Source organism: Pseudorca crassidens, chromosome X, assembly GCF_039906515.1.
Source record: "Pseudorca crassidens isolate mPseCra1 chromosome X, mPseCra1.hap1, whole genome shotgun sequence".
NCBI classification, from domain to species: Eukaryota; Metazoa; Chordata; class Mammalia; order Artiodactyla; family Delphinidae; genus Pseudorca; species Pseudorca crassidens.
In genome coordinates, this window is record NC_090317.1 from 86,666,993 (window position 1) to 86,692,459 (window position 25,467).

At 39.0% G+C, this 25,467-nt stretch overlaps 1 protein-coding gene across 9 annotated transcripts in view; it reads left to right on the plus strand.

The window, feature by feature from the left end:
* FAM120C (family with sequence similarity 120 member C) overlaps positions 1-25,467 on the plus strand; it is a 138,650-nt gene that overhangs the window by 6,595 nt on the left and 106,588 nt on the right. For all 9 annotated transcript variants that reach the window (XM_067722539.1, XM_067722543.1, XM_067722542.1 and 6 more), the window contains exons 2-3: positions 20,883-21,129; positions 22,378-22,460. In XM_067722539.1, the coding sequence (XP_067578640.1) occupies positions 20,883-21,129; positions 22,378-22,460 (330 nt within the window). The remainder of the gene's footprint in view (positions 1-20,882; positions 21,130-22,377; positions 22,461-25,467) is intronic.

Sequence of the window (25,467 nt, forward strand, 5' to 3'; positions counted from 1 at the left end):
TTTCTCTCATAGTATTTTCATATCGCATTATAATTCTCTTTTTTTCCCCTATGCTATGTATTACATCCCTAGAACTTACTTATCTTATGACTGGAAGTTTGTTTGTGATTATCTTTTAATTGAGTTACAAGAGGGCAGAGATTTTGCTCTAGGGCTTGACACATTATATACAATAATGGTTGTTGAAAGAGAAAGGCAGATAAGGAAGAATTTAGAACCAGTGTTTTATAATGTTATAGTTTCTTTCCATGTAAATTAACTTGATTCCAAATGGAATTGCCAAACTCTGTTAAGTAAAAGTAAGTTTTGTAGCTGCTTAGCAATGCATTTATAGAATAAATTCCCCCTTGGTGTTAGTAATAATAGCTACCACATGGGCTAGGTACCTCACATTATGTCAGATTCATTATGTCATTTAATCATCACAGCCACCCTTCAGGATATGTATTAATCTACGTTTTTTATAGCTAAAATAAAAACAGGCTCAGCATAGTCACTGGCCCAAGGTTGCACTGCTGGAATGTGGTTGAGCCAAGATATGAACCTAAATATATTTGAGATCAAAATCCTTCATCTTTAACATCTCTCAAAACAGTATAGTTGCATTTTAATAACATTTTCCAGAACACTTTTCTTATATTTAGTTTGTGTAGCATAATGGCTAAGAACAGACCTTGGAGCCAGACTGCCTGGGTTTAAATCCTTGTTCTTTTACTTACTAGTTATATAAATGTGGGCAAGTTAACCTCTCTCTGCCTCAGTTTTCTCATGTGGAAGAGGAGGATAGTAATAAAAGCTACATCACAGACTTTATTGTGAGTATTAAATGATTTAATATAAGTACAGTGCTTAGAACATTATATACCACATAGTAAATGCCATATATGCCAGCTACAGTTACTTTGACCAAAATAACTTGTGTGCCAGGTAGATTGGACATGGACATTTCACTCTCATGCCTTAAGCTTGGCATGGCATGTAGGGTACTTCTTGATCTGCCTACCATTCTCTTATCAGGACAATGAATGCTTTTCAGCATTTTTTGAACACCTACTCTTGCCAGACCCTGTGCTAAGTACTATAAACAATGGAATTCATTCATTAAACAAATGTTTAATGGGCTCCTACTGTGCACTAGGCACAGTTCAATATTGAGAAGATAAAGCAGTGACCAAAACAGACAGGTTTCTGACCTCATGAAGTTTATATTCTAGTGGGAAAGACAGACAATAAACAAGATAAAAAGACAAAATATATAGTATTTAGGTAGTATAGTAAGTGCTGTACAGAAGAATGAAGTAGGAAAGTGAGATAAGGGAGTGTTGCGGTCAGGTGGGTCTTCTAACCCTCCAGCAGCTCATAGTCTAGTAGGGGAGACAAGTAAGAAAATACTAACAATAATAGCCCGGAATATCTTTTCTCTGGCTCTTGTCATAGGCCCAAGGACATAGTGGAAGTGGCAGAACCACAATTTGCATTTCAGACACCAAAACCTTTGCCCTTTCATCTACACCACAAAGAAAATCCCAAAGGTATGGCAGGGATGGCAAACTGACAGACAGCCCATAGCCCCACACATTTTTTTAAAAGAACTTCTTTGATTTTCATTGATCAATAGTGTTCATCAGAATCTGAAGTCAAATAGTGGGTTTGGGTTGAATATTAAGGCATCATCTAGTTGAATGATTTTTCATTTTCTTCTATCATTTAACTTGCATTTTACAAACGCATTTCTTTTTTAACAAATATGAACTTGTTGCCAACATTTTAAAAATTGTGAATTGTTACCAAGAATTCTGACTTTCCAACCACTCTTGAAATATCAGATCCTCTCACAACACTGGTTGACCCCTTTTGCCGAGCCACATTGTCTTCATTTATTGGAGTCTCTACCGATCCATGGTGTCTCCCTGACACAGTGACCAAGTGCCACTTGCCTTTCATGATAACCATCTTCTACATGGCTCCAAGTGATTCCCGCCTCCTGGTATTCACACTCTTGTTTAATCTACCTCCACCCACTGTGTGTGGGCTGGACTTAGTGACTTGCTTTTAATGAACAGACTACAGCAAAAGTGATGAGATGTCACTTCCAAGATTAGGTTATAAGAAACTGCGACTTCCATCTTGTTTGTTCTCTCTCTTTCTCTCTCTCTGGCATTTCTTGCTTGATCACTCTGATGAAGCAAGCTGCCGTGTTGTGGGCTGCCCTTGGGAGAAGCCCATGTGACAAGTAACTGAGGGAAGCCTCTGACCAACAACCAGTGAGGAACTGAGGCCCTCAGTCCAACAGCCCACAAGGAACTGAATCCTGCCAACAGCCACATGAGTGAGCTTGGAAGTGGATCCTTCCCCAGCCAAGTCTTGAGATGACTGCAGCCCCAGCTGACACCTTGATTGCAGCCTGTGAGAGACCCTGAGCCAAAGAACCCCGTTAAGCCACGCTCACAGATACTATGAGAAAATAAATGCTTTTTAAGCCACTAAGTTTTGGGGGTAATTTGTTATACAGAAATAGATAACTAAGACACCACTGATTGTTGTGCTTGTACTTTTTTATAGTAGTTTTGAAGAATATGAAATATTTCTTGTGCCCATATCTGTGAAAAAAAGAAAAATTATCTATACAGGAAGGTCATATATTTAAAGGAAAATCAAAGGGAGCCTATTTCCTAGTGGAAGTGATGAGTATTCCTCTGTATCTAAATAAAATGTGTTTGTTGAAAGACTACAATTTAAGACACCATTTAAAAATAAACCGTTGTAAGAAATATGACCAGTATACAAGAATTATGAGTGCTGAAACAAAAAGAACTTTAAAAAGGGCTTGGAATTTCAATAGGTTGTTTTTGAATACAGATAGAATTAAGTAATACTGCCATGAAATGCAATTATATATTACATGAAAAAATTGCCAGGGCTTGAAAGCCTTTTGTAGGTAGTCGTTTAAGAAAAGAGTGTTGAGTACAGCAGAATTTACATTATAGACAAGCATTTGCAAAGATAGTAGATACTGTTGCTCAGGATGTTAAAGATTGGTGGCTGAACATTTTTGTGACATTGTGTCAAGAAGTTAAATTGTAAAGTTTTAGATTACAACTGGTTACAGCAGATATAAACACTATGCATTTAAAGGTACACTTAGCCTAGCTATGTGTCTAGCCAGTAGTTCTCAAAGTATGGTCTCTAATCAACAGCACTGTACCACCTGGAAACTTGTTATAAATGCAGATTCTCAGGCCTTACCCCAGACCTACTGGAGATGAGGCTTGTTAATTTGTTTTAATAAGCCCTCCAACTGATTCTGATACACCCTAAAGTTTAAGAACCTCCGCACCTAGAATTTTGATGCAGTCTAACTCTTTTGGACTTGCCTCTGACGGGTACATCTAGAAATACCTGGATTTTGTATGTTGAGAAGAGTCTTGAAATTTTTAGTATAGATTGGTCAAAATTAGTGAATATGACTACAGATGGTGCTTCTGCAATAGTGTTACTGTTGGACTTAAGGAAACTTCAGTTTTTTTCAGAAACACTTTACAAAGACTTAAAGCTGTTCATTGTATCACTCCTTAGGATTCCACTTTTTGTGCAAAAATGTTCAAAATGAATCATGTCAAGAACTGGTAATTAACATTGTGGTTTGCACCATAGTTGAATACTTTGCTTGGTGAATTATTAGATTCACGTCATGGAAATCTTCCCTATTATGGAGATTAATTGACCTAGTTGAGGTATGGTATTGAAGATACTGGAAAAGATTACTTATTTGGCATCCAAAAGGCATCCAGCACACCATCAATGACTGAAATAATATATTTGACCTGTTTCGTTGACATTACAATTCACTTTGAATAAAAACAAGGTTGTTCAGAAATACCTTCCAAATGTGTGGTTGTATTTGCTCATTCCTAGCAAAATTATGCCTTTGGGAAACTAATTTGGCAGGAGATAGACTGGCTGACTTTGCTGAAATTGGTTTCCAAGAAATGAATGTGATGGCCTGAATTACATTCCCCCAATTGTGGAGTTGTCTATTGAATTCCAGAAAAGGTTTTCTGACATTATATTCTATGAAAATGAATTAATGTAATAGTTCAGTTAACCTTTCTCAATTGATGTTCATGGTGTGAAAGAATAGCTACAGTGGAGATACTGAATTGCTGTGCTATGGTACTGAAAGTGAAGCATGATGTCACTGAAATACCAGAATTCTGCAATATCTCAGGAGTAGTAACCCTAAATATAAAAAACACTGTGCAAGACATCTATATGTTTGGAAATTCCTACATTTCTAAGCAGCTGTTTTCCATTATGAAATAGGATAAAATTAATCATTCACAGTAAAAGAATTCAAGGCTAAATTCTTTAGTGCACATTGTAACGCAAAAATATAAGACCTAACATTGACCTCTTGGTACATAAGAAAAACATCAGACCTCCTGTTCCAAGTCAAAGGAGAATAAATCAGACGCAAAAATGTAATGATTAAATTTTTCTATTTTGAACTTTTGCTTTTAATTTTGAATTTAAAATGTTAACTCCAGTATTTTGCATGTTTATATTGTTAACACCCACAGCATAGTTTAGGGAAAAAAAATTTCTGGCAGTTGATTTTCTTAACCACTTTCAATCATTTATGTTAGCTGCAGCCACTGGTTCAAGGACTCTTAGAAATTTCTCAACATCACTGTCCTCTCTGCAACTCCTGTCGTCCTTCCCAAGGTAACCCAAAAGCTACCTTGGACTTTTGTTCTCCTCTTATTCCTAAGAATACCTTTCATCAGACCTTCTGATTTTTCAATACTGAAGATTTTGCTTTGGGCAGAGCAAGTGCCTATTCTGGAATCTACTTGTTTCAAATGATTTCTGAGGACCTGCAGAGAGTAATATGTACCATAGGCTTCATCTCTGCAGGATAAACAGGCTATGTTTTATTTCAGAATGACTTTTTCAGAACCTGTATGCTAGGTATTTTATATAAATAGTTTCATGCAAAGTCTTACAATTAGGTAGGAATATAGCAAAATCTCCATTTTATAGATGAGGAAGTTAAGTGACTTGCCGATGATTTGCCCTACCACTTCAATTTGAGCATAGGTCCACTGGATGCTGAAGTTCCTGCTGTATCTGCTGATTACAAAAGTTATGCTCAGTCTCCAGCCCCTAAATGAGCCACAACAGATTTAATAAATCTAAGTCTTCTTTCTTACATGTGACAAGCAGTTTCACCTACAGAAATGGGCTGGCTTTTGGCAGCCTGAGAGCAATTTAAGGGTACTAAAATTGAGTATTAACTCAATTTTAACACTTTTAATAGCCTTTACTGAACACTGGATCAGTATTCTACCACCTCTAGCTTGACTGCAGTATTTAATGGCAAAGACTCTACCGTGCGTGTGTATGTAGTTAACTGAAACTCCTACAGCTGAGAGGCAAGGCCACTTTGTCAGTGTTGCCCGGAATTGACTGTGGTTTTCAATTGCTGCTATTCTTATGTTTTATTTATTTTTTAAAAAATATTTATTTATTTATTTTTGGCTGCATCGGGTCTTAGTTGCGGCATGCAGTCTCTGTTGCGGTATGCAGGCTTCTCTCTAGATGTGGCGTGCAGGCATTAGAGCACATGGGCTCTGTAGTTGTGATACACAGGGTCTCTAGTTTGGCATGTGGGATCTTAGTTCCCCGATCAGGGATGGAACCCACATCCCCAGCATTGGAAGGTGGATTCTTACCCATGGAAGGTGGATTGTTACCCACTGGACCACCAGGGAAATCCCTATTCTTACTTTTTAATTTGACATTATTCCTAGCTTTGTGGTTTATCAGTTTAATTTCTTAATGGTTGTTGAACTCCAGAGTGTTGATGCAAATTTGCATCAACAGTAGTCTTGGTCTGTAATTTTAAGGTAATTAGACTTCAAGGCACATAGGCCTTGCAGTTGAAATATAAACCATCCATATTTCTATTGCTAAAGCAGACTTACACATCCTCCCCTTGACTTTTCTTATAAAGTGATGCTTCCTTGTCATCTCTGATTTCCTTTTCTTTGGAAATTGAGAACAGGTGGAGAAAGTGGACCACAGAGCCCTGCCTGAGTCAGACACCAGTTTGATGTATTCAACATGGTAGATGGGAGCAAGGCTAGCATCCCAACGGCATTTGGGATTACCTGGAGGAAGTTGTATTGCAGAGGTCAGAAAGCGGTATTGCCTCTGGATTAAGCTCTCTATGGTCAGGCAGGATTCTAGAGACCCAGATGGGTATAATACCGTCACTGCAACTATTAGGCTTACAATCTAGATATTCTTTATGGCCCTATGCCTATCGTGAAATATTAATCACTAGAATGTCAGCTCCATGAGGACAGGAATTTGGGGCTCCTGTTCACTATTGTATCTTCACATCTAGATCAGTGCCTGGAATGTATCAGTGCCTTACTCATTAAATATTGGTTGAAAGTCTAAATGGTTCATTGATTCCCTATGTTCTATGCACTGGAGGTATAGCAGTAAACAAAACAGACCAAGAAATCCTGGCCTTCTTGGAGCTACATTCTAGTGATAAATACTTATAGTTGCTTTTAATAGAAAATGTTCTTTAATAAAATATTTTCTGAAAGACCCAAAATATAAAATAGATAAAATGGAGAATATGAGCTCAGATTGAAGAGAAAATAGGAGTACCGGGCTTCCCTGGTGGCGCAGTGGTTGAGAGTCCGCCTGCCGATGGAGGGGACGCGGGTTCGTGCCCCTGTCCGGGAGGATCCCACATGCCACGGAGCGGCTGGGCCCATGAGCCATGGCCGCTGAGCCTACGCGTCCGGAGCCTGTGCTCCGCAACGGGAGAGGCCACAACAGTGAGAGGCCCGCGTAACGCAGAAATAATAATAATAATAATAATAGGAGTACCTGTCCTGTCTGGTTATTTGGTCCAATTCTCCATAATCCTGGTTTGGGAAGCACAGTTTGAAAGCCAGTGCTGTAGACTACTACATGTGATTGGAAATGAGACATTAAACTTTTCTCAGGGAACTGTTTTCCCTTGAGTTTTATAAATAGGTGTTGCTTCTTCTAGAAAGCATTACCTCACTGACTGGTTAGATGCCTTTCTTCTGTGTTCCCATGGTACACAGAGGTGCTTATAGCTTCTCACCTCTGTGTACCATGTAAGTGGCCTACTCTGTGCTGTCTGCATCCTGGCATTTAGTAGTCCCTCAATTCATATTTGTTGGACTGAACAGTAAGCCAGCAATTAAAAGCTATAGGTAGTTGTTCAGGATCTCAACTCCTACTTTCTTTAAAGCTCAGATGTGCTCCTTTTGTGATTTGTTGTTTGCATATGTTGCTGTTTAATCTCACCTAAATAATTTTAGGTCTCCTGGAAAATTGCAAGGTTAACAACTGAACTGGACCAATTAGGGCCAGGAACTCATTCTGCTTCAGAGGGTAGCAGTCATCATAGATGTGGAAATGGAGCCAGGGTGCTCAGCTATTCCGAGGGGCATTGTGGCTGGAAGGCTTTTTCCTTGCCTTGGTCAGGATTTAATTGCCATCAGTCATTCTAGATTGTATTTTGCTAGGAATAAATTGTCATGCTGTGTGATCTGACTAGAGAGCATTGTTTCTTAAACTTGCCTTCCATCATGACAATCACCTAGGGTTCTTGGAAGCAACCTAAGTATCTCTTGTTGGATGAGTGGGTAAAGAAAATGTGGTATATTCATACAATGGAATATCAAGGAAATCCTGCCATTTGGGACAACATGGATGAACCTGGAGTACTTTATGCTGAGTGAAACGAGCCAGACTCCAAAGGACAAACACTTCATGATACTCTTATGTGAGGAGTCTAAAATTGTCAAACTCTTAGAAGCAGAGAGTAGAACAGTGCTTGCCAGGAGCTGGTGGGAAAGGGAAATGGGGAGGTTTTAGTCAAAGAGTATAAAATTTTGGTTATACAAGATAAATAAGTCCTAGAGATCTACTGCACAGCATAGTGCCTATATTGTATTGTATACTGAAAAATTTGCTAAGAGAGTAGATCTTGTGTTCTTACTTATCACAAGAAATGATAATAGAGGCAGGAGGAAACTTTTGGAGGTAATAGATATGTTTCTGGTGTAGACTGTGGTAATGATATTTACCTCTAAACTCATAAAGTTGTATACATTAATTATGTGCAGCTTTTTGTACGTCAATAAACCTCAATAAATTGGTTTAAAAAAACACATTCCCAGCCTAGCCTTAGACATGCGAATCAGACTGTTCAGGGGAGAGGCCTGGAATAGCAGTTACCTCCAGGGAATGGGGATAAGAGAGCTATTACTTCTCACTGTACACCCTTCTGTATTGTTTAATTTTTTTTAACCTGGAATATGTTCTGCTTTTATTCAGTAGTAATTCCTCTTTTAAATAAATATTGCAATTCATGGTACAAAAATTCAAAATATACAAAAAGATACATGGCAAAAAAAAACAAACCAACTCTCTTCCACTCTTGACCCTAGCCACCAGTTTCTCCTCCTCAGAGATGATCAGTATTATCAGTTTGTTGTGTATTCTTCCAGAGAGACTATGCATATAAAGCAAATATATATAACTATACATATAAATACATTGTATATATACATACATGTTATATACACACAAATATACCTTTAAAAACCACAAATGATAGTATACTATTTACATAATATTCTGTACTTTGCTATTATCATTTAATATATCATGCTGATTTTTTCATGTGAGTATGCAGAGGTTTGTCCTTATTTTTCACAGTTCCATCCTATTCCACTGCATGCATATGTTATCATTTATATAATTAGTCCTTTAATTAGATTGTTTCCAGTTTTCAGCTAGAACAAATAATGCTGCAGTGAATACTTTGTACAACTGCAATGCCACTGCTTATATTTCAGCACTGCCTTTGTTGTTCCAAGTGCTTTAAATATCTAAAATAAATCCCTAGAAGCAAAGTCAAAAATTATGTGCATTTGAACTTTAAAAGATCTCGCCAAAATGTTCTCGCTAGAGATTATACCATTAATACCCCTGCCTTCAATATTTGCAAGCGTGTGTTTCCCTCACCAATACAGTAATTGCTAATCCTATAGGCAAAATACCATGTTTCTGTATTGTTTTAATTTTTCTTATCACAAGTGAGTTTGATTATCTTTTTATATGCTTAAGATCTATATTTTTAACTTTTCATTTTATATTGGAGTATAGTCGATTAACAATGTTGTGATAGTTTCAGGCGTACAGCAAAGTGATTCAATTATACTTATACATGTATCTACTTTTTTTTCAAATTCTTTTCCCATTTAGGTAGTTACATAATATTGAGCAGAGGTCCCTGTGCTATACAGTAGCTCCTTGTTTGTTATCCTTTTTTTTTTTTTTTGGCCATGCAGCGTGTGGGATCTTAGTTCCCCGAACATGGATCAAACCTGTGACCCCTGCAGTGGAAGCGGAGAGTCTTAACCACTGGACTGCCAGGGATGTCCCCAGTCTTCTTTTATAAGGACACTTGTCATTAGATCAGAATGATCTTATCTCAAGATCTTTACCTTAATTGTATCAGCAAAGACCCTAATTTCAAATAAATTCACATTCTGAGGTTCTAGATGGATATATCGTTTAAATTTATTTATTTATTTTTGGCTGCGTTCAGTCTTTGTTGCTGCACACGAGCTTTCTCAAGTTGTGGTGAGCGGGGGCTGCTCTTCATCATGGTGCACAGGCTTCTCACTGCAGTGGCTTCTCTTGTTGCAGAGCATGGACTCTAGGCGCACAGGCTTCAGTAGTTGTGGCACATGGGCTCAGTAGTTGTGGCTCACAGGCTTAGTTGCTCCACAGCATGTGGGATCTTTCCGGACCAGGGCTAGAACCCGTGTCCCCTGCATTGGCAAGCAGACTCTTAACCACTGTGCCACCAGGGAAGTCCCTCCATTTTAAATATAGCCGTGTGTACGTGTCAATCCCAAATTCCCTAACTATCCCTTCCCCCAACCCTTTCCCCCTGGTAACCATAAGTTTGTTCTCTAAGTCTGTGAATCTGTTTCTGTTTTGTAAGTAAGTACCTTTGTATCATTTCCTTTTAGATTCTGCTTATAAGCGATATATGATATTTCTCTTTCTCTGTCTGGCTTACTTCACTCATTATGACAATCCCTAGGTCTGTCCATGTTGCTGCAAATGGCATTATTTCTTTCATTTTAATGGCTGAGTAATATTCCCTTGTATATATGTACCACATCTTCTTTACCCATTCCTCAGTCGATGGACAGTTAGGTGGCTTCCATGTCTTGGCTATTGTAAACAGTGCTGCAATGGACACTGGGGTACATGTATCCTTTCGAACCACGTTTTTCTCCGGATATATGCCCAGGAGTGGGATTGCTGGATCATATGGTAGCTCTATTTTTAGTTTTGTTGTTTTTTCTTTTTGTGATACGCGGGCCTCTCACTGCTGTGGCCTCTCCCGTTGTGGAGCACAGGCTCCGGACGCGCAGGCTCGGCAGCCATGGCTCACGGGCCCAGCCGCTCCGCGGCATGTGGGATCCTCCCGGACCAGGGCACGAACCCGCGTCCCCTGCATCGGCAGGCGGACTCTCAACCACTGCGCCACCAGGGAAGCCCTATTTTTACTTTTTTAAGGAACCTCCATACTGTTATCCATAGTGGCTGCACCAATTTACATTCCCACCAACAGTGTAGGAGGGTTCCCGTCTCTGCACACCTGCTCCAGCATTTATTGTTTGTGGATTTTGGGATGATAGCCATTTTGACTGGTGATATCTGATTGTAGTTTTGATTGGCATTTCTCTAATAATTACGATGTTGAACATCTTTTCATGTGCCTCTTGGCCATCGGTATGTCTTCTTTGGAGAAATGTCTATTTAGGTCTTCTGCCCATTTTTGGATTGGGTTGTTTGTTTTGATGATGTTAAGCTGCTGTTTGTAAATTTTGGAGACTAATCCCTTGTTGGTCACATCATTTGCAAATATTTTCTCCCCATCTGTTGGTTGTCTTTTCGTTTTGTTTATGGTTTCCTTTGCTGTGCAAAAGCTTTGAAGTTTAATTCGGTCCCATTTGTTTATTTTTGTTTTTATTTCCATCATTGTTGGAGACGGATTGAAAAAAATATTGCTGTGGTTTATGTCAGAGTGTTCTGCCTATGTTTTCATCCAAGAGTTTTATAGTGTCCAGTCTCACATTTAGGTCTTTAATCCATTTTGAGTTTATTTTTGTGTATGGTGTTAGGGAGTGTTCTAAGTTCATTTTTTTACGTGTAGCTGTCCAGTTTTCCCAGCACCATTTGTTGAAGAGACTACCTTTCCACCATTGTATAGTTTGGCCTCCTTTGTCATAGATTAATTGACCATAGGTGCGTGGGTTTATTTCTGGGCTTTCTATCCTGTTCTATTGATCTATATATCTGTTTTTGTGCCAGTACCATACTGTTTTGATGACTGTAGCTTTGTAGTATAGGCTGAAGTCAGGGAGCCTGATTCCTCCAGCTCCATTTTTCTTTCTCAAGATTGCTTTGGCTATTTGGGGTCTTTTGTGTCTCCATACAGATTTTAATGTTTTTTGTTCTAGTTCTGTGAAAAATGCCATTGGAAATTTGACAGGGATTGCATTGAATCTGTAGATTGCCTTGGTAGTATAGTCATTTTGACAATATTAATTCTTCCAATCCAAGAACATGGTCTATCTTTTCATCTGTTTGTGTTGTCCTCGATTTCCTTCATCAGCTTCTTATAGGTTTTGGAGTACAGGTCTTTTGTTTCCTTAGGTAGGTTTACTCCTAGGTATTTTATTCTTTTTGATGTGATGGTAAATGAGGTTGTTTCTTGAATTTTTCTTTCTGATCTTTCATTGTTAGTGTACAGGAATGCAACAGATTTCTGTGTATTAATTTTGTAACCTGCAACTTTACCTAATTCATTGATGACCTGTAGTAGTTTTTTGGTAGCATCTTTAGGATATTCTATGTATAGTATCATGTCATCTACAAACAGTGACAGTCTAACTTCTTGAAAATCCTTGCATCCCTGGGATAAATCCCACTTGATCATGGTGTATGAGCCTTTTCATGTATTGTTGGATTCGGATTGCTAGTATTTTGTTGAGGATTTTTGCATCTATGTTCATCAGTGATACTGACCTATAATTTTCTTTCTTTATGGTATCTTTGTCTGGTTTTGGTATCAGGGTGATGGTAGCCTCACAGGATGAGTTTGGGAGTTTTCCTTCCTCTGCAGTTTTTTGGAACAGTTTCAAAAGGATAGGTGTTAGCTCTCCTCTAAATGTTTGATAGAATTCGCCTGTGAAGCCATCAGGTCCTGGACTTTTGTTTGTTGGGAGTTTTTTAACCACAGTTTAAATTTCAGTGCTTGTGATTTGTCTGTTCATATTTTCTATTTCTTCCTGGTTTAGTCTTGGGAGATTGTACCTTTCTAAGAATTTGTCCATTTCTTCCAGGTTGTCTATTTTATTGGCATACAGTTGTTTATAGTAGTCACTTATGATCCTTTGTATTTCTGTGGTGTCAGTTGTAGCTTCTCCTTTTTCATTTGTAATTTTATTGATCTGAGTCCTTTTCCTTTCTTTTCCTTTTTTCTTTTATTTGGTTGTGTGGGGTCTTAGTTGCGGCAGGCGGGCTCCTTAGTTACAGCACATGGGCTCCTTTAGTTGAGGCACGTGGGCTCCTTAGTTGTGGATTGCCAGCTCCTTAGTTGCAGCACGCAGACTGCTTAGTTGTGGCATGCAAATTCTTAGTTGTGACATGCATGTGGGATCTAGTTCCCTGGCCAGGGATCCAACCCGGGCCTCCTGCATTGGGAGCACGAAGTCTTAATCACAGTGCCACTGGGGAAGTCCCTCCCTTTTTTTCTTCATGAGTCTGGCTAAAGGTTTATCAATTTTCTTTATCTTTTCAAATAACCATCTTTTAGTTTCATTGAACTTTGCCATTGTTTTCTTTGTGTCTATTTCATTTATTTCTGCTCTGATCTTTATAATTTCTTTCCTTCTACTAACTTTGGGTTTTGTTTGTTTTTCTTTCTCTGGCTGATTTAGGTGTAAGGTTAGGTTGTTTATTTGAGATTTTTCTTGTTTCCTGAGGTAAGATTGTATTGCTGTAAACTTCCTTCTTAGAACTGCTTTTGCTGTATCCCATAGGTTTGGATCATTGTGCTTTCATTTTCATTTATCTCTATGTATTTTTTTACTTCCTCCTTGATTTCTTCAGTGATCCATAGGTTGTTGTTTTTTTTAATTTTTTTTAACATCTTTACTGGAGAGTACTTGCTTTACAATGTTGTGTTAGTTGCTGCCGTATAACAAAGTTAATCAGCTATATGTATACATATATCCCCACATCACCTCCCTCTTGCGTCTCCCTCCCACCCTCCCTATCCCACCCCTCCAGGTGGTCACAAAGCATGGAGCTGATCTCCCTGTGCTATGCAGCTGCTTCCCACTAGCTATCTATTTTACATTTGGTAGTGTACATATGTCAATTGCACTCTCTCACTTCTTCCCAGATTACCCTTCCCCCTCCCCATGTCCTCAGGTCCATTCTGTACGTCTGTGTCTTTATTCCTCTCCTGCCCCTAGGTTCTTAGGAACCATTTTTTTTTTTAGATTCCATATATATGTGTTAACATATGGTATTTGTTTTTCTTTTTCTGACTTCTTACACTCTGTATGACAGACTATAGGTCCATCCACCTCACTACAAATAACTCAATTTCGTTTCCTTTTATGGCTGAGTAGTATTCCACTGTATACATGTGCCACATCTTCTTTATCCATTCATCTGTAGATGAACACTTAGGTTCCTTCCATGTCCTGGCTATTGTAAATACTGCTGCAATGAACATTGGGGTACATGACTCTTTTTGAATTATGGTTTTCTCAGGGTATATGCCCAGTAGTGGGCTTGCTGGATCATATGGTAGCTCTATTTTTAATTTTTTAAGGAACCTCCATACTGTTCTCCATAGTGGCTGTATCCATTTACATTCCCATCAACAGTGCAGGAGGTTTCCCTTTTCGCCACACCCTTTCCAGCATTTATTGTTTGTAGATTTTTTGATGATGGCCATCCTGACCGTTGTGAGGTGATACCTCATTGTGGTTTTCATTTGCATGTCTCTAATGATTAGTGATGTTGAGCATCCTTTCATGTGTTTGTTGGCAATCTGTTTATCTTCTTTGGAGAAATGTCTATTTAGGTCTTCTGCCCATTTTTGGATTGGGTTTTTGTTTTTTTTTTGATATTGAGCTGCATGAGCTACTTGTAAATTTTGAAAGTTAATTCTTTATCAGTGGCTTCGTTTGCAAATATTTTTTTCCCATTCTAAGAGTTCTCATTTCGTCTTGTTTATGGTTTCCTTTCCTGTGCAAAAGATTTTAAGTTTCATTAGGTCCCATTTGTTTATTTTTTTTTTAATTTCCATTTCTCTAGGAGGTGGCTCAAAGAGGATATTGCTGTGATTTATCTCATAGAGTGTTCTGCCTATGTTTTCCTCTAAGTGTTTTGTAGTGTCTGGCCTTACATTTAGGTCTTTAATCCATTTTGAGTTTATTTTTGTGTATGGTTTTAGGGAATGTTCTAATTTCATTCTTCTACCTGTAGCTGTCCAGTTTTCCCAGCACCACTTATTAAAGAGGCTGTCTTTTCTCATTGTACATTCTTGCCTCCTTTCTCAAAGATAAGATGACCATATGTGCCTGGGTTTATCTCTGGGCTTTCCATCCTGTTCCATTGATCTATATTTCCATTTTTGTGCCAGTACCATACTGTCTTGATTACTGTAGCTTTGTAGTATAGTCTGAAGTCAGGGAACCTGATTCCTCCAGCTCCATTTTTCCTTCTTAAGATTGCTTTGGTTATTCGGGGTCTTTTTTGTTTCCATTCAAATTGTGAAATTTTTTGTTCTAGTTCTGTGACAAATGCCATTGGTAGTTTGATAGGGATTGCATTGAATCTGTAGATTGCTTTGGGGAGTATAGTCATTTTCACAATGTTGATTCTTCCAGTCCAAGAACATGGTATATCTCTCCATCTGTTTGTATTATCTTTAATTTCTTTCATCAGTGTCTTATAGTTTTCTGCATACAGGTCTTTTGTGTCCTTAGGTAGGTTTATTCCTAGGAATTTTTTTTTTTTGCTGAAATGGTAAATGGGGGTGTTTCCTTAATTTCACTTTCAGATTTTTCATCACTAGTGTATAGGAATGCAAGTGATTTCAGTACATTAATTTTGTATCCTGCTACTTTACCAAATTCATTGATTAGCTCTAGTAGTTTTCTGGTAGCATCTTTAGGATTCTGTATGTATACTATCATGTCAACTGCAAACAGTGACAGTTTTGCTTCTTCTTTTCTGATTTGGATTCCTTTTATTTCTTTTTCTTCTCTGATTACTGTGGCTAAAAATTCCAAAACTATGTTGAATATAGTGGTGTGAGTGGGCAACCTTGTCTTGTTCCTGATCTTATAGGAAATGGTTTCAGTTTTTCACCATTGAGAATGATGTTGGCTGTGGGTTTGTCATATATGGCCTTTATTATGTTGAACTAAGTTCCCTCTATGCCTACTTTCTGGAGGGTTTTTATCATAAATATGTGTTGAATTTTGTCAAAAGCTTTTTCTGTATCTATTGAGATGATCATATGTGTTTTCTCCTTAAATTTGTCAATATGGTGTATCATGGTGATTGATTTGCGTATATTGAAGAATCCTTGCATTCCTGGGATAAACCCCACTTGATCAATGTGTATGATCATTTCAGTGTGTTGTTGGATTCTGTTTGCTAGTATTTTGATGAGGATTTTTGCATCTATGTTCATCAGTGATATTGGCCTTTAGTTTTCTTTTTTTTGACATCTTTGTCTGATTTTGGTATCAGGGTGATGGTGGCCTCGTAGAATGAGTTTGGGAGTGTTCCTCCCTCTGCTGTATTTTGGAAGAGTTTGAGAAGGATAGGTGTTAGCTCTTTTCTAAATGTTTGTTAGAATTCGCCTGTGAAGCCATCTGGTCCTGGGCTTTCGTTTGCTGGAAGATTTTTAATCACTGTTTCGATTTCATAAAGTAGAATTGTGGTTGCTAGGGGCTGAGGGAGGGGGAAATAGGAATTGTTTAATGGGTATAAAGTTTAGGATTTGTAAGATGAAAAAGTTCTGGAGATCTGTCTCAAAGTGTGTATCCTTAACACTACCGAAGTGTACACTTTGAAAAGTGGTTAAGGTGGTAAATTTTATGTTATGTAATTTTTCTATCATAGTAAAAAACTTATATTAAAAAAAGCTAAAATAAAGTAGATGAAACAAGATTGACTTAACGTTGATATATGAAACTGGATACTGGTATCATGAAGGTTCATTATGCTATTCTCTTTACCTTTTTATTTTACAATTTTCCATAATCAAAAGTTTTTAAAATGAGTTAGTGAGCATGGGCTTTGTGGGCAGAATTTGAATCCTAACTCCAGTTTTTAAAAATAGAGATATAATTCAGATACCATAAAATTTGCCATTTTAAAGTATACAATTCAGTGGTATTTAGTCTATTCCACAGAGTTGTGAAACTATAACCACTATCAAATTCCAGAACATTTTTATCATCCCAAAAGGAAACCCAGTACCTGCTAGCAGTCATTCTCCAATCTTTCTTCCTCCCAGTCCCTGGCTGTTTCCCATCTTTATGTATTTTCCTGTTCTGTACAATTCATTTAAAAGTGTGTTTGGCTGCTTTCACTTTATAATTTTTTCAAGATTAATTCATGTTGTAGCATGAATCAGTACTTCGTTCCTTTTTATGGTTGAATAACATTCCCTTGTATGAATATACCATCTTTTGTTTATCTGTTTGTTAGTTGATGGACATTTGGGTTTTTTCCACTTTTGACTGTTACGAATAATCCTGCTATGAACATTCATGTATAAGTTTTCTGTTTGTTTGTTTTTTGCGGTACGCGGGCCTCTGACTGTTGTGGCCTCTCCCGTTGTGAAGCACAGGCTCCGAATGCGCAGGCTCAGTGGCCGTGGCTCACGGGCCCAGCTGCTCCGCGGCGTGTGGGATCTTCCCGGACCGGGGCACAAACCTGCGTCCCCTGCATCGGCAGGCGGACTCTCAACCACTGCGCCACCAGGGAAGCCCCATGTATAAGTTTTTGTGTGAACATGTTTTCAGTCCTCTTGGGTGTATACCTATGAGTGGAATTACTGGATCATATAATAACCCTATGTTAACCGCTTGAAGAACACCTAGACTGTTTTCCAAAGTGGCTGCACAATTTTACATTTCCACCAGCAATGTACGGAGGATTCCAGTTTCTCCATACCCTCGTTATTTTACATTTTAAAACTTATAGCCCATCCTAGTATGTGTTAATTGGTTTTCTCATTGTGGTTTTTTGATTGGCATTTCTCTAATAACTAATGATGTTGAACATCTTTTCACGTGCTTATTGGCTAGCTTCACTTTTTAGCTGTGTGACATTGGTCAAGTTCTTCAACCTCTGAGCCTCGTTGTTCCATCATCTGTAAAAGGGAGGTAATAATGCATCATGATGTTATTGCAAGGTTAATGGACATGAGGTGTACTTGGAACAGTGCCTGGTATATAGTAGGTACTCCGTTGATACCTAATATTACTTTGCTACTTGAGCTCTAAGTAAGCCGCAATCCAGGCAGCCTTTTCCCAGTGAATTTTGTACATCAGTTGTTGAAGTCAAATACTGAGATGATGGTGCCCTTTCATTTGCCAGGGCTGCTTTCCTTTTTTACAGCCTCTGTAGGCCTTTCTTTGCTATTCTGTCAACTCTAGCTCTGTGTCCTTTCTAGTGCTGGTTAGGACCATGGAAGATACCCAACGAGAGGCAGAAGGAATCTATGGCCTTAAAACTTGCAGATGATGGTATTGTCAAATTACTTCCTTGACTGTGTCAGCTGTCTCAGTGCTATAACAGTTAAGAGGAGAGAAATAATGAAAGAATTTATGTAAGAGGTGGTAGCCCTATGGAAAGTATTTGGAACGTTGGGCAAGACAGGCAATATGGCAGTCCAGGCAGGGAAACCAAGTGAGCAAAGAAAAGGAAACAGTAATCTTGGAGAAGGGTAGTTAGGAAACCAGCCTGGTAGGAGTAGGGTGTTGGGGAATTGTGAGGGATTATTTGTGAGATTCTTATTCTATTGTTTTCCATTACTTACCCCAGAATATGTAGTGAAAGAAGTTTTATATCTGGAATCATGAGATTTTTGTTCTAATCTTGGTTCTGCTGCAGATTAGCTAGATAACCATGTCAAGTCATCTGTCATTTCTAGGGGGCTAGTTGCTTAAGCAGTAAAATGAGTAATTGGGCATATGTATATCAAATCACCTTGTTGTACACTTTAAATGTCTTATAATTCTATATGTCAATTATATCTCAATAAAGCTAAAACTTTTTAAAAAATGAGTAACTGGGATAGGTCAATGATTCTTAATTGCGAGTGTGCATCAGAACCTACTGGAAGCTATTTTGGAATATAGGCATTTTGATCACACTCGGGAAATTGTTTCAGCAGATCTGAGGTGAGACACAGGTTTTTATATTTTGAAAATGCTTTCCACATGGTTGTGATTTATATTCCTAGTGTTATAAGAGCCATTCGATTTGTTAAAGATCACTAGTCCTTGGCTTTCTGGAGTTGAAATCACTTGGATGGTGGCATAATCAGCTTTAGACCAGCTAAAGGTAATGTGTTGTAGCAGAAAGAGGCTTTGGTGTCAGTCTGACCTAGGTTCCTGTTTCCCAGCTCTGTAGCCCTAAACATGCCACATCACTTCTCTGAGCCTCGGTTTCCTCATCAGAACAGTGGGGCTTATAATGCCCACATGGTCAGGCTGTGATGATGAGAGAGAACATATCACACTTAGTACTATGCCTGGTACAAGGTAGATGGATGCCCAATCAGTGACTTGTATGAGAGGTATATGCTGGAAGAAACTGTCACCAGGGGACAGCATAAAACTGTACTCCTACCCTGACCTATCTGGAGTTAATCGTAACTCTAGACATAAATGTGTTGCAGTGCAAAGTAAGGATTTTTGCTTCCTTTGCCTGGATATCAAATAAATACAGACCTTACTTTGCTATCTGCTTACCAGTGTCCCTCCCCCTGTTGTGAGTTAATGTGTGACATGGCTATCTACTGTGACTAGACTCTCTTTCCATAGCTTAGAAAAAGATTAATGTGTTGAAACTCCTGTCAGACTCCAGAAAACTACCATTCCTTTAAAACTTAAATAAAAAAATAGGTCAGTTGAGTTCAACAAAACTATCAAGGTCTGCAAGCTCTAGAGACAAAAATCCAAACTTTGCTCCTTCCAGCTACATGACCTAGGGATGTAATGTAAAATGGGGATAATAATAATAGTTATGGCCTCATAAGATTGTTTTGAGTATTAAATGAGTTAATGCATGTAAAGTAATTGGAACCTTGCTTAACACATAGTACATGTTCAGTATCTGTTAGTAATTATTATTCATATTACTATGCACCAGATCTTATGTGGGAGCCAGGAATACAGAGATTATAAATAAAGTTTCTGCAGTCAAGGAACTTACTGTGGCAGAACCAGTATGCAGACCATTTCAGTATGCTTTATGTACAGCAATAGACACATGCACAGGAGGGACACTTAACAGTCTGCCTCTATTACATTAAAAATAGTGCTCTCTAGGAAGAAGTTTGGTACAATGGAAAGTGTGCATTCTGGAGTCAGATCAGCTTGGGTTTGAATCTTGTATATACTTACTCAGTATGCAACTTTAGGGGAAGCCAACCTCTCGCAGCCTTAGTTTTTCCATTTCTAAAATAGGGTGAAGTTTCTGACTTCTAACTTTTGGAAATACCCTCCCTATTTGGGTGCCCTGCGGTCTAAGGTGCTCCTAAGAGAGAAAGCAGGGATTTTTTTTTTAAAGAGATGAACTTAGATTCAGATTCTAGCTATATGTCATTTAACCTTTCTGTGTCTATTTCCACTTGTAAGTTTTTTTTAAAAATTATTATTATTATTTTATATTTATTTATTTATTGGCTGCTTTGGGTCTTCGTTGCTGTGCGCGGGCTTTCTCTAGTTGCGGCGAGCGGGTCTACTCTTCATTGTGGTGCGTGGGCTTCTAATTGCGGTGGCTTCTCGTTGTGGAGCACAGGCTTTAGGCATGCAGGCTTCAGTAGTTGTGGCACGCAGGTTCTAGAGTGCAGGCTCAGTAGTTGTGGCGCACGGGCTCAGTTGCTCTGCGGCATGTGGGATCTTCCCAGACCAGGGCTCGAACCCGGGTCCCCTGCATTGGCAGGCGGATTCTTAACCACTGCACCACCAGGGAAGTCCCTCCACTTGCAAGTTTTTTCATCCATATCTACCTTGTCCATGGTTGTTCTGATGATGAGATAATGTATGTAGAGCACATGTGGTATATAGATAGTGTATGTAAAGCACATATGGTGCTGAGCAATATATAATAGCTTTATTATCTTTCTAACAAAGTTCTCCTGTTATTGTTTAAAGTAAAAACTTAAATAATATAAACCATGTTAATTTCAGTATTCTTTTAAAGAACCTCAGGCCATAGTTTCATGCAAGGAGTCAAAAAAGACTGGACATTTGAATGAACGCATGGATAATGCTGCCTGTGTTTACAGGAATAATCAAGTTCTAGGGTAGGAGAGACTTTTCTTTTTAAGGCTATTTTGTTCAGCCTCATAATCTTAAATTTCAACAAACTATAAAATTCAGTTACTAACCTTCCTGATTTCTAACCAAATACAGGTCAGCTTCTGTTGCATGATGTGTTCTTCTCTTCTTCCCTCCTAGGTCTTTCAGAGCCTTGAAGACCACCATTTGGAAGTGGTGGCTTTTTTCAGGGAAAATGGCTTCCATGGCCTTCTTGCCCATGACTCCGAGTATGCTCTCTACAATATTCCCTCTTACTATAGTTCCCATGCTCTGAAGCTGAGCTGGAATGGGAAGAACCTTACTACCAACCAGTTCCTGATGCAGGAGGTGGCCAAGCAGCTGGGCCTGAAGCGGATGAATTTTCCCATATTTGCTGCATTGCTAGGTAGGTGGTCCAAAGAACAGACTCCAGTGATTGTTAAAGTTTCCTCTTGCAGTGTTAAGAGATGAAGATTAGAGTGATTTAGGTTATCATTGTTGGATTTATCTTCTGAAAGTCTGCATGCCGAACACTGTGCTTTTGGGCTTCTTAAACTCAGCATGTTTGTCTTGTAAATTAATACAGGATATTCCAGAACATTATTTTGGTTCCTATAAAACTTTTTCTTTTGTTACATTCTATAAGTATTTTATGCAGAGTACCATCTTAGGCCAAAATATCTTACTAGCCCTAGACAACTTTGGTTTCCTACTCAGAGCATTAGCGTTTCTTACCCACTGTCTAAATTTAGGTCAAGAACACAAATCATTCTGTATCTTTTTCTTTTTTTTCTGTTGTGCTAACATTTTATTATGAAAATTCCCAAAAGTACAGCAAAATTGCAAGAATTTTGCTATGAAAATCCTATATCTACCACCTCTATTCTGCCATTAACATTTTACTATACTTGCTTTATCATATATCTGTCCATTCTATCCATCATCAATCTTTCTTTTAAAGGAGTATTTCAAAGTAAATTGCAGAGTGTTGATTATGTTTCGAGTTGGTTTTCCAAGTACTGACAGCATGAAGGTTAATATCTTGTCTCAGGTGTGACCTCTGTTTATAATCCCAAAGGATTTGAGCTTGGATAATCTAGTGGAGTCAGCACAAGTTTTGGAATTAGGCCTTGGACAAATCACTGAAGTTACACCTTCCTGGTTTCAGTTTCCTCATCTGTGAAATGGAATAATAATACTTCACAGTGCTATTGATAAGGTTAAATGAAATAAGATATATAAAATACCCAGCACTTAGTAGGCAGTGAGTAATTGGTGGCTGTTATTATAAAAGGCAGCATGACTGGGTGATAGAAAATAGCATGGACTTTGGAGTCAAACATTCCTAGCTTCTTATCCTGGTGTGGGCACTTATTAGATGTGGCCCCTTGGGCAAAGTCACCAGACTTGCTCAAACCTCAGTTTCCTTATCTATAAACTGGAGGTAATAATATTTACACAGTTATTATAAAGATGATATACATAATGCATGTGAAACATAGTAGGTAATCAAACATAGTTACTGTAGTTGTTACATTAAGAATATAGACCTATGTGAATTATTTGATTGTTTTCTCTCCCAGAAGTCCTTTCATGGCCTGGAGGTTCTAAGAAAACATTTGTACAGTCAATAAATGACAAATATACTTTATAGGTAACCACATTCTCCCAGATGAGGACCTGGCCGCTTTTCACTGGAGCCTCTTGGGACCAGAACATCCCCTTGCATCACTTAAGGTAACGTGACCCATTTCCTGCCTGTACATCAGGTTTTGATTGGAGTTTTGGTAGAATAAATATCTTTCATTAGGCTTAAAATATTTCAGACACTTATAGACAAAAACTTTATAATTATGATCAATACCCTTAAAAAGGAAAAACTCAGTTTTCCACCTAATGTGTAGGGAAAAATCCAGTTATTCCCTCCTATGTCTTTCTTTCCTGTGTTTCTCCTTTACTCCCATACTACTACCGCACTCACACAGAACACTTCACTTCTGACACTTCTGGTCACTAAACATGTGGGGGTTTTTCCCTGCACAAAACAGTTTTCTGTGACACCACTGGGTGTCCTACAATTTAACTCAATTCTAACACCAACTACCTGAAGATAGTGTCAGATCACACAAGTTAAGGACTCAGTTCCACAAGACTTCCCCCCCACTTCAGACACCATTCACAAGCCCAGGTTATCACCTGTGCTTCCGACCAACCAACTAACTATAGATTAGAGGTTCCAGTGACCCCCTTCCCAGGTTCAATTAATTTGTTAAAGCACCTCATAGAACTCAGGGAAATACTTACTTACATATATCACTTTATTAAAGGATATGATAAAAGGATGGAGATGAACAACTAGATGAAGAGATACATAGGGTGAGGTGTGGGAGGATCCCAAGCACAGGAGCCTATGTCCCCATGGAGTTGGGGTACATCACCCTCCCGGTACATGGATGTGTTCACCAACCTGGAAGCTCTCCAAAACCTGTACTTTTGGGATTTTATGGAGGCTTTATCATGTAGGCATGATTGATCATTAACTCCATTTTTAGCCCTTCTCCCTTCTCTAGACAATGGGGGTGGGGCTGAAAATTCCAAGCTTCTAATCATGGCTTGGTCTTACCAGTGACCAGCCCTCATCCAGGAGCCCACCCAGAGTCACCTCATTAGAGGAAGAGATGCTCCTAGTGCTCTTACCACTTAGGAAATTACAAGGGTTTTAGGTGCTCTATGCCAGGAACTGGGGTCAGAGAACAATGTATATTTTCTATTATCTCACACCCTTATTATCTTAAGGATTCATACGAACCTATGAAGAAAAATACTAATACCCCAATAAATGAAGTAATGAGCAAAGGACAGAAGCAGACAATTCACAAAAGAGGAACTAGAGTGGCCAATAATATGAGTGGGTGTTAAACCTCACTGGTGATCAGAGATGCAAATTAAATGAGCAGTGTGATCTTTTTTTTTAACCTAAGGGTTTAGCAAATATTGAAAAATTAGTCTACCCGCTCCTACTGAGGCTGTGTTGAGACTGGTGCTCTCATACATTTCTGGAGGTAGTGTAAGCTTTTGGTGGTATTATATTTCCCTAGTTCTTTCAGTCTCCTAGACTATTTCACACCTTTTCCTCTCTCCTTAAGCCTCTAATGCTCCCTCCTCCCTGCTCACTCTCAGCTCATAACTTGGCTTCCTGTTTCACTGAGAAAATTGAAGCAATGGGAAGAGAACTTACACCAGTTCCCACCCTTTCATCTTCTCACCTGCATGCTTTGCCCGCCTCAGATGACCTGTCCATGTTCCTGCCTAAGGCCAACCCCTCTACTCTTATGCTGGATCCATCCCCCATTGCTAACTTCTTTTTTTTAATATAAATTTATTTATTTATTTTTGGGTCTTCGTTACTGTGCACGGGCTTTCTCTAGTTGCGGCAAGCGGAGGCTACTCTTCGTTGTGGTGCGCAGGCTTCTCATTGCGGTGGCTTCTCTTGTTGCGGAGCATGGGCTCTAGGCACGTGGGCTTCAGTAGCTGTGGCACACAGGCTCAGTAGTTGTGGCTCGTGGACTGTAGAGCACAGGCTCAGTAGTTGTGGCGCACGGACTTAGTTGCTCTGCGGCATGTGTGATCTTCCCGGACCAGGGCTTGAACCCGTGTCCCCTGCATTGACAGGTGGATTCTTAACCACTGCACCACCAGGGAAGTCCCCCCCATTGATAACTTAAGGGCATCACTTCAGCAGTTCTCCCCTCTTTCTCCCACATCATCAGTTTCCCTCTGTTATTGGCTCTTTCCCATCAGATGCATAAGCATGCAGCCATCTTAAAAAATAAAACAAAACCTGCCCTTGACTTCACTCCCTCCACCCAAGCTACTGCTCCATATTTCTTCTTCCCTTATAGAAGACTCTTCTAGAGAGTTGTCAAGGCTTGAGCTGTTTACTATCCCCTTTCCATGTTCTGTCTTCAATTTGCTTTGCTGAAATTGCTCTCAACAAATTCACCATGACCATGATGTTAATAAATCCAATGGCCAGGTCTCAGTTTTCATCTTACTTGACCAGTCAGCAGCATATGACCCAGTTGCTCACTCTCTCTTTCTTAGAACATGTTCTTCACTTGGCTTTAAGGACACCACTCTCTTGTAGTTTCCTACCTACTTCACTGGCTGCTGCTTCTGTCTCCTTTGCTGCTTCCTTGTCTTGTCTATTCCTTAACTTTGGAGTGTCCCAGAGTTCTATCCTCAGTCCCTTCTCTTTTCTATCCACACGTGCTGCCTTGGTGATTGATCTCATCTAGTCTCGTGACTTTAAATACCATCTGTCCATTGATGAGTCCTAAATGTATGTCTCCAGCTTTGACCTCCCCTTTGAACTCCAGCTTCTAATATCTAATGGCCTACTAAATATCTCAAAGAAACATGTCCAAATGGAAACTCCTGATCTTTCCTCTAAACCTCTTCCTTCCACAGCCTTCACTAATTTTCATTAATGGCAACCTTATCCTTCCAGTTGCTCAGCCTAAAAGCCTTGGAGTCATCCTTGACTTCTCTCTTTCTCATGCTCCATATCTCCTCTTGTCAGCAAATACCATCAGTTCTTCCTTCAGAATATATCCACTTCTCACCATTTTCACAGCTACTACCTTGGTCAAGCCACCATTCTTGCCTGGATTATTATAACACTTTACTAACTGTTGCTCTTCTCTTGCACTCTTTCTTGCTCCGCCCCCTGGCCCCAAATCTA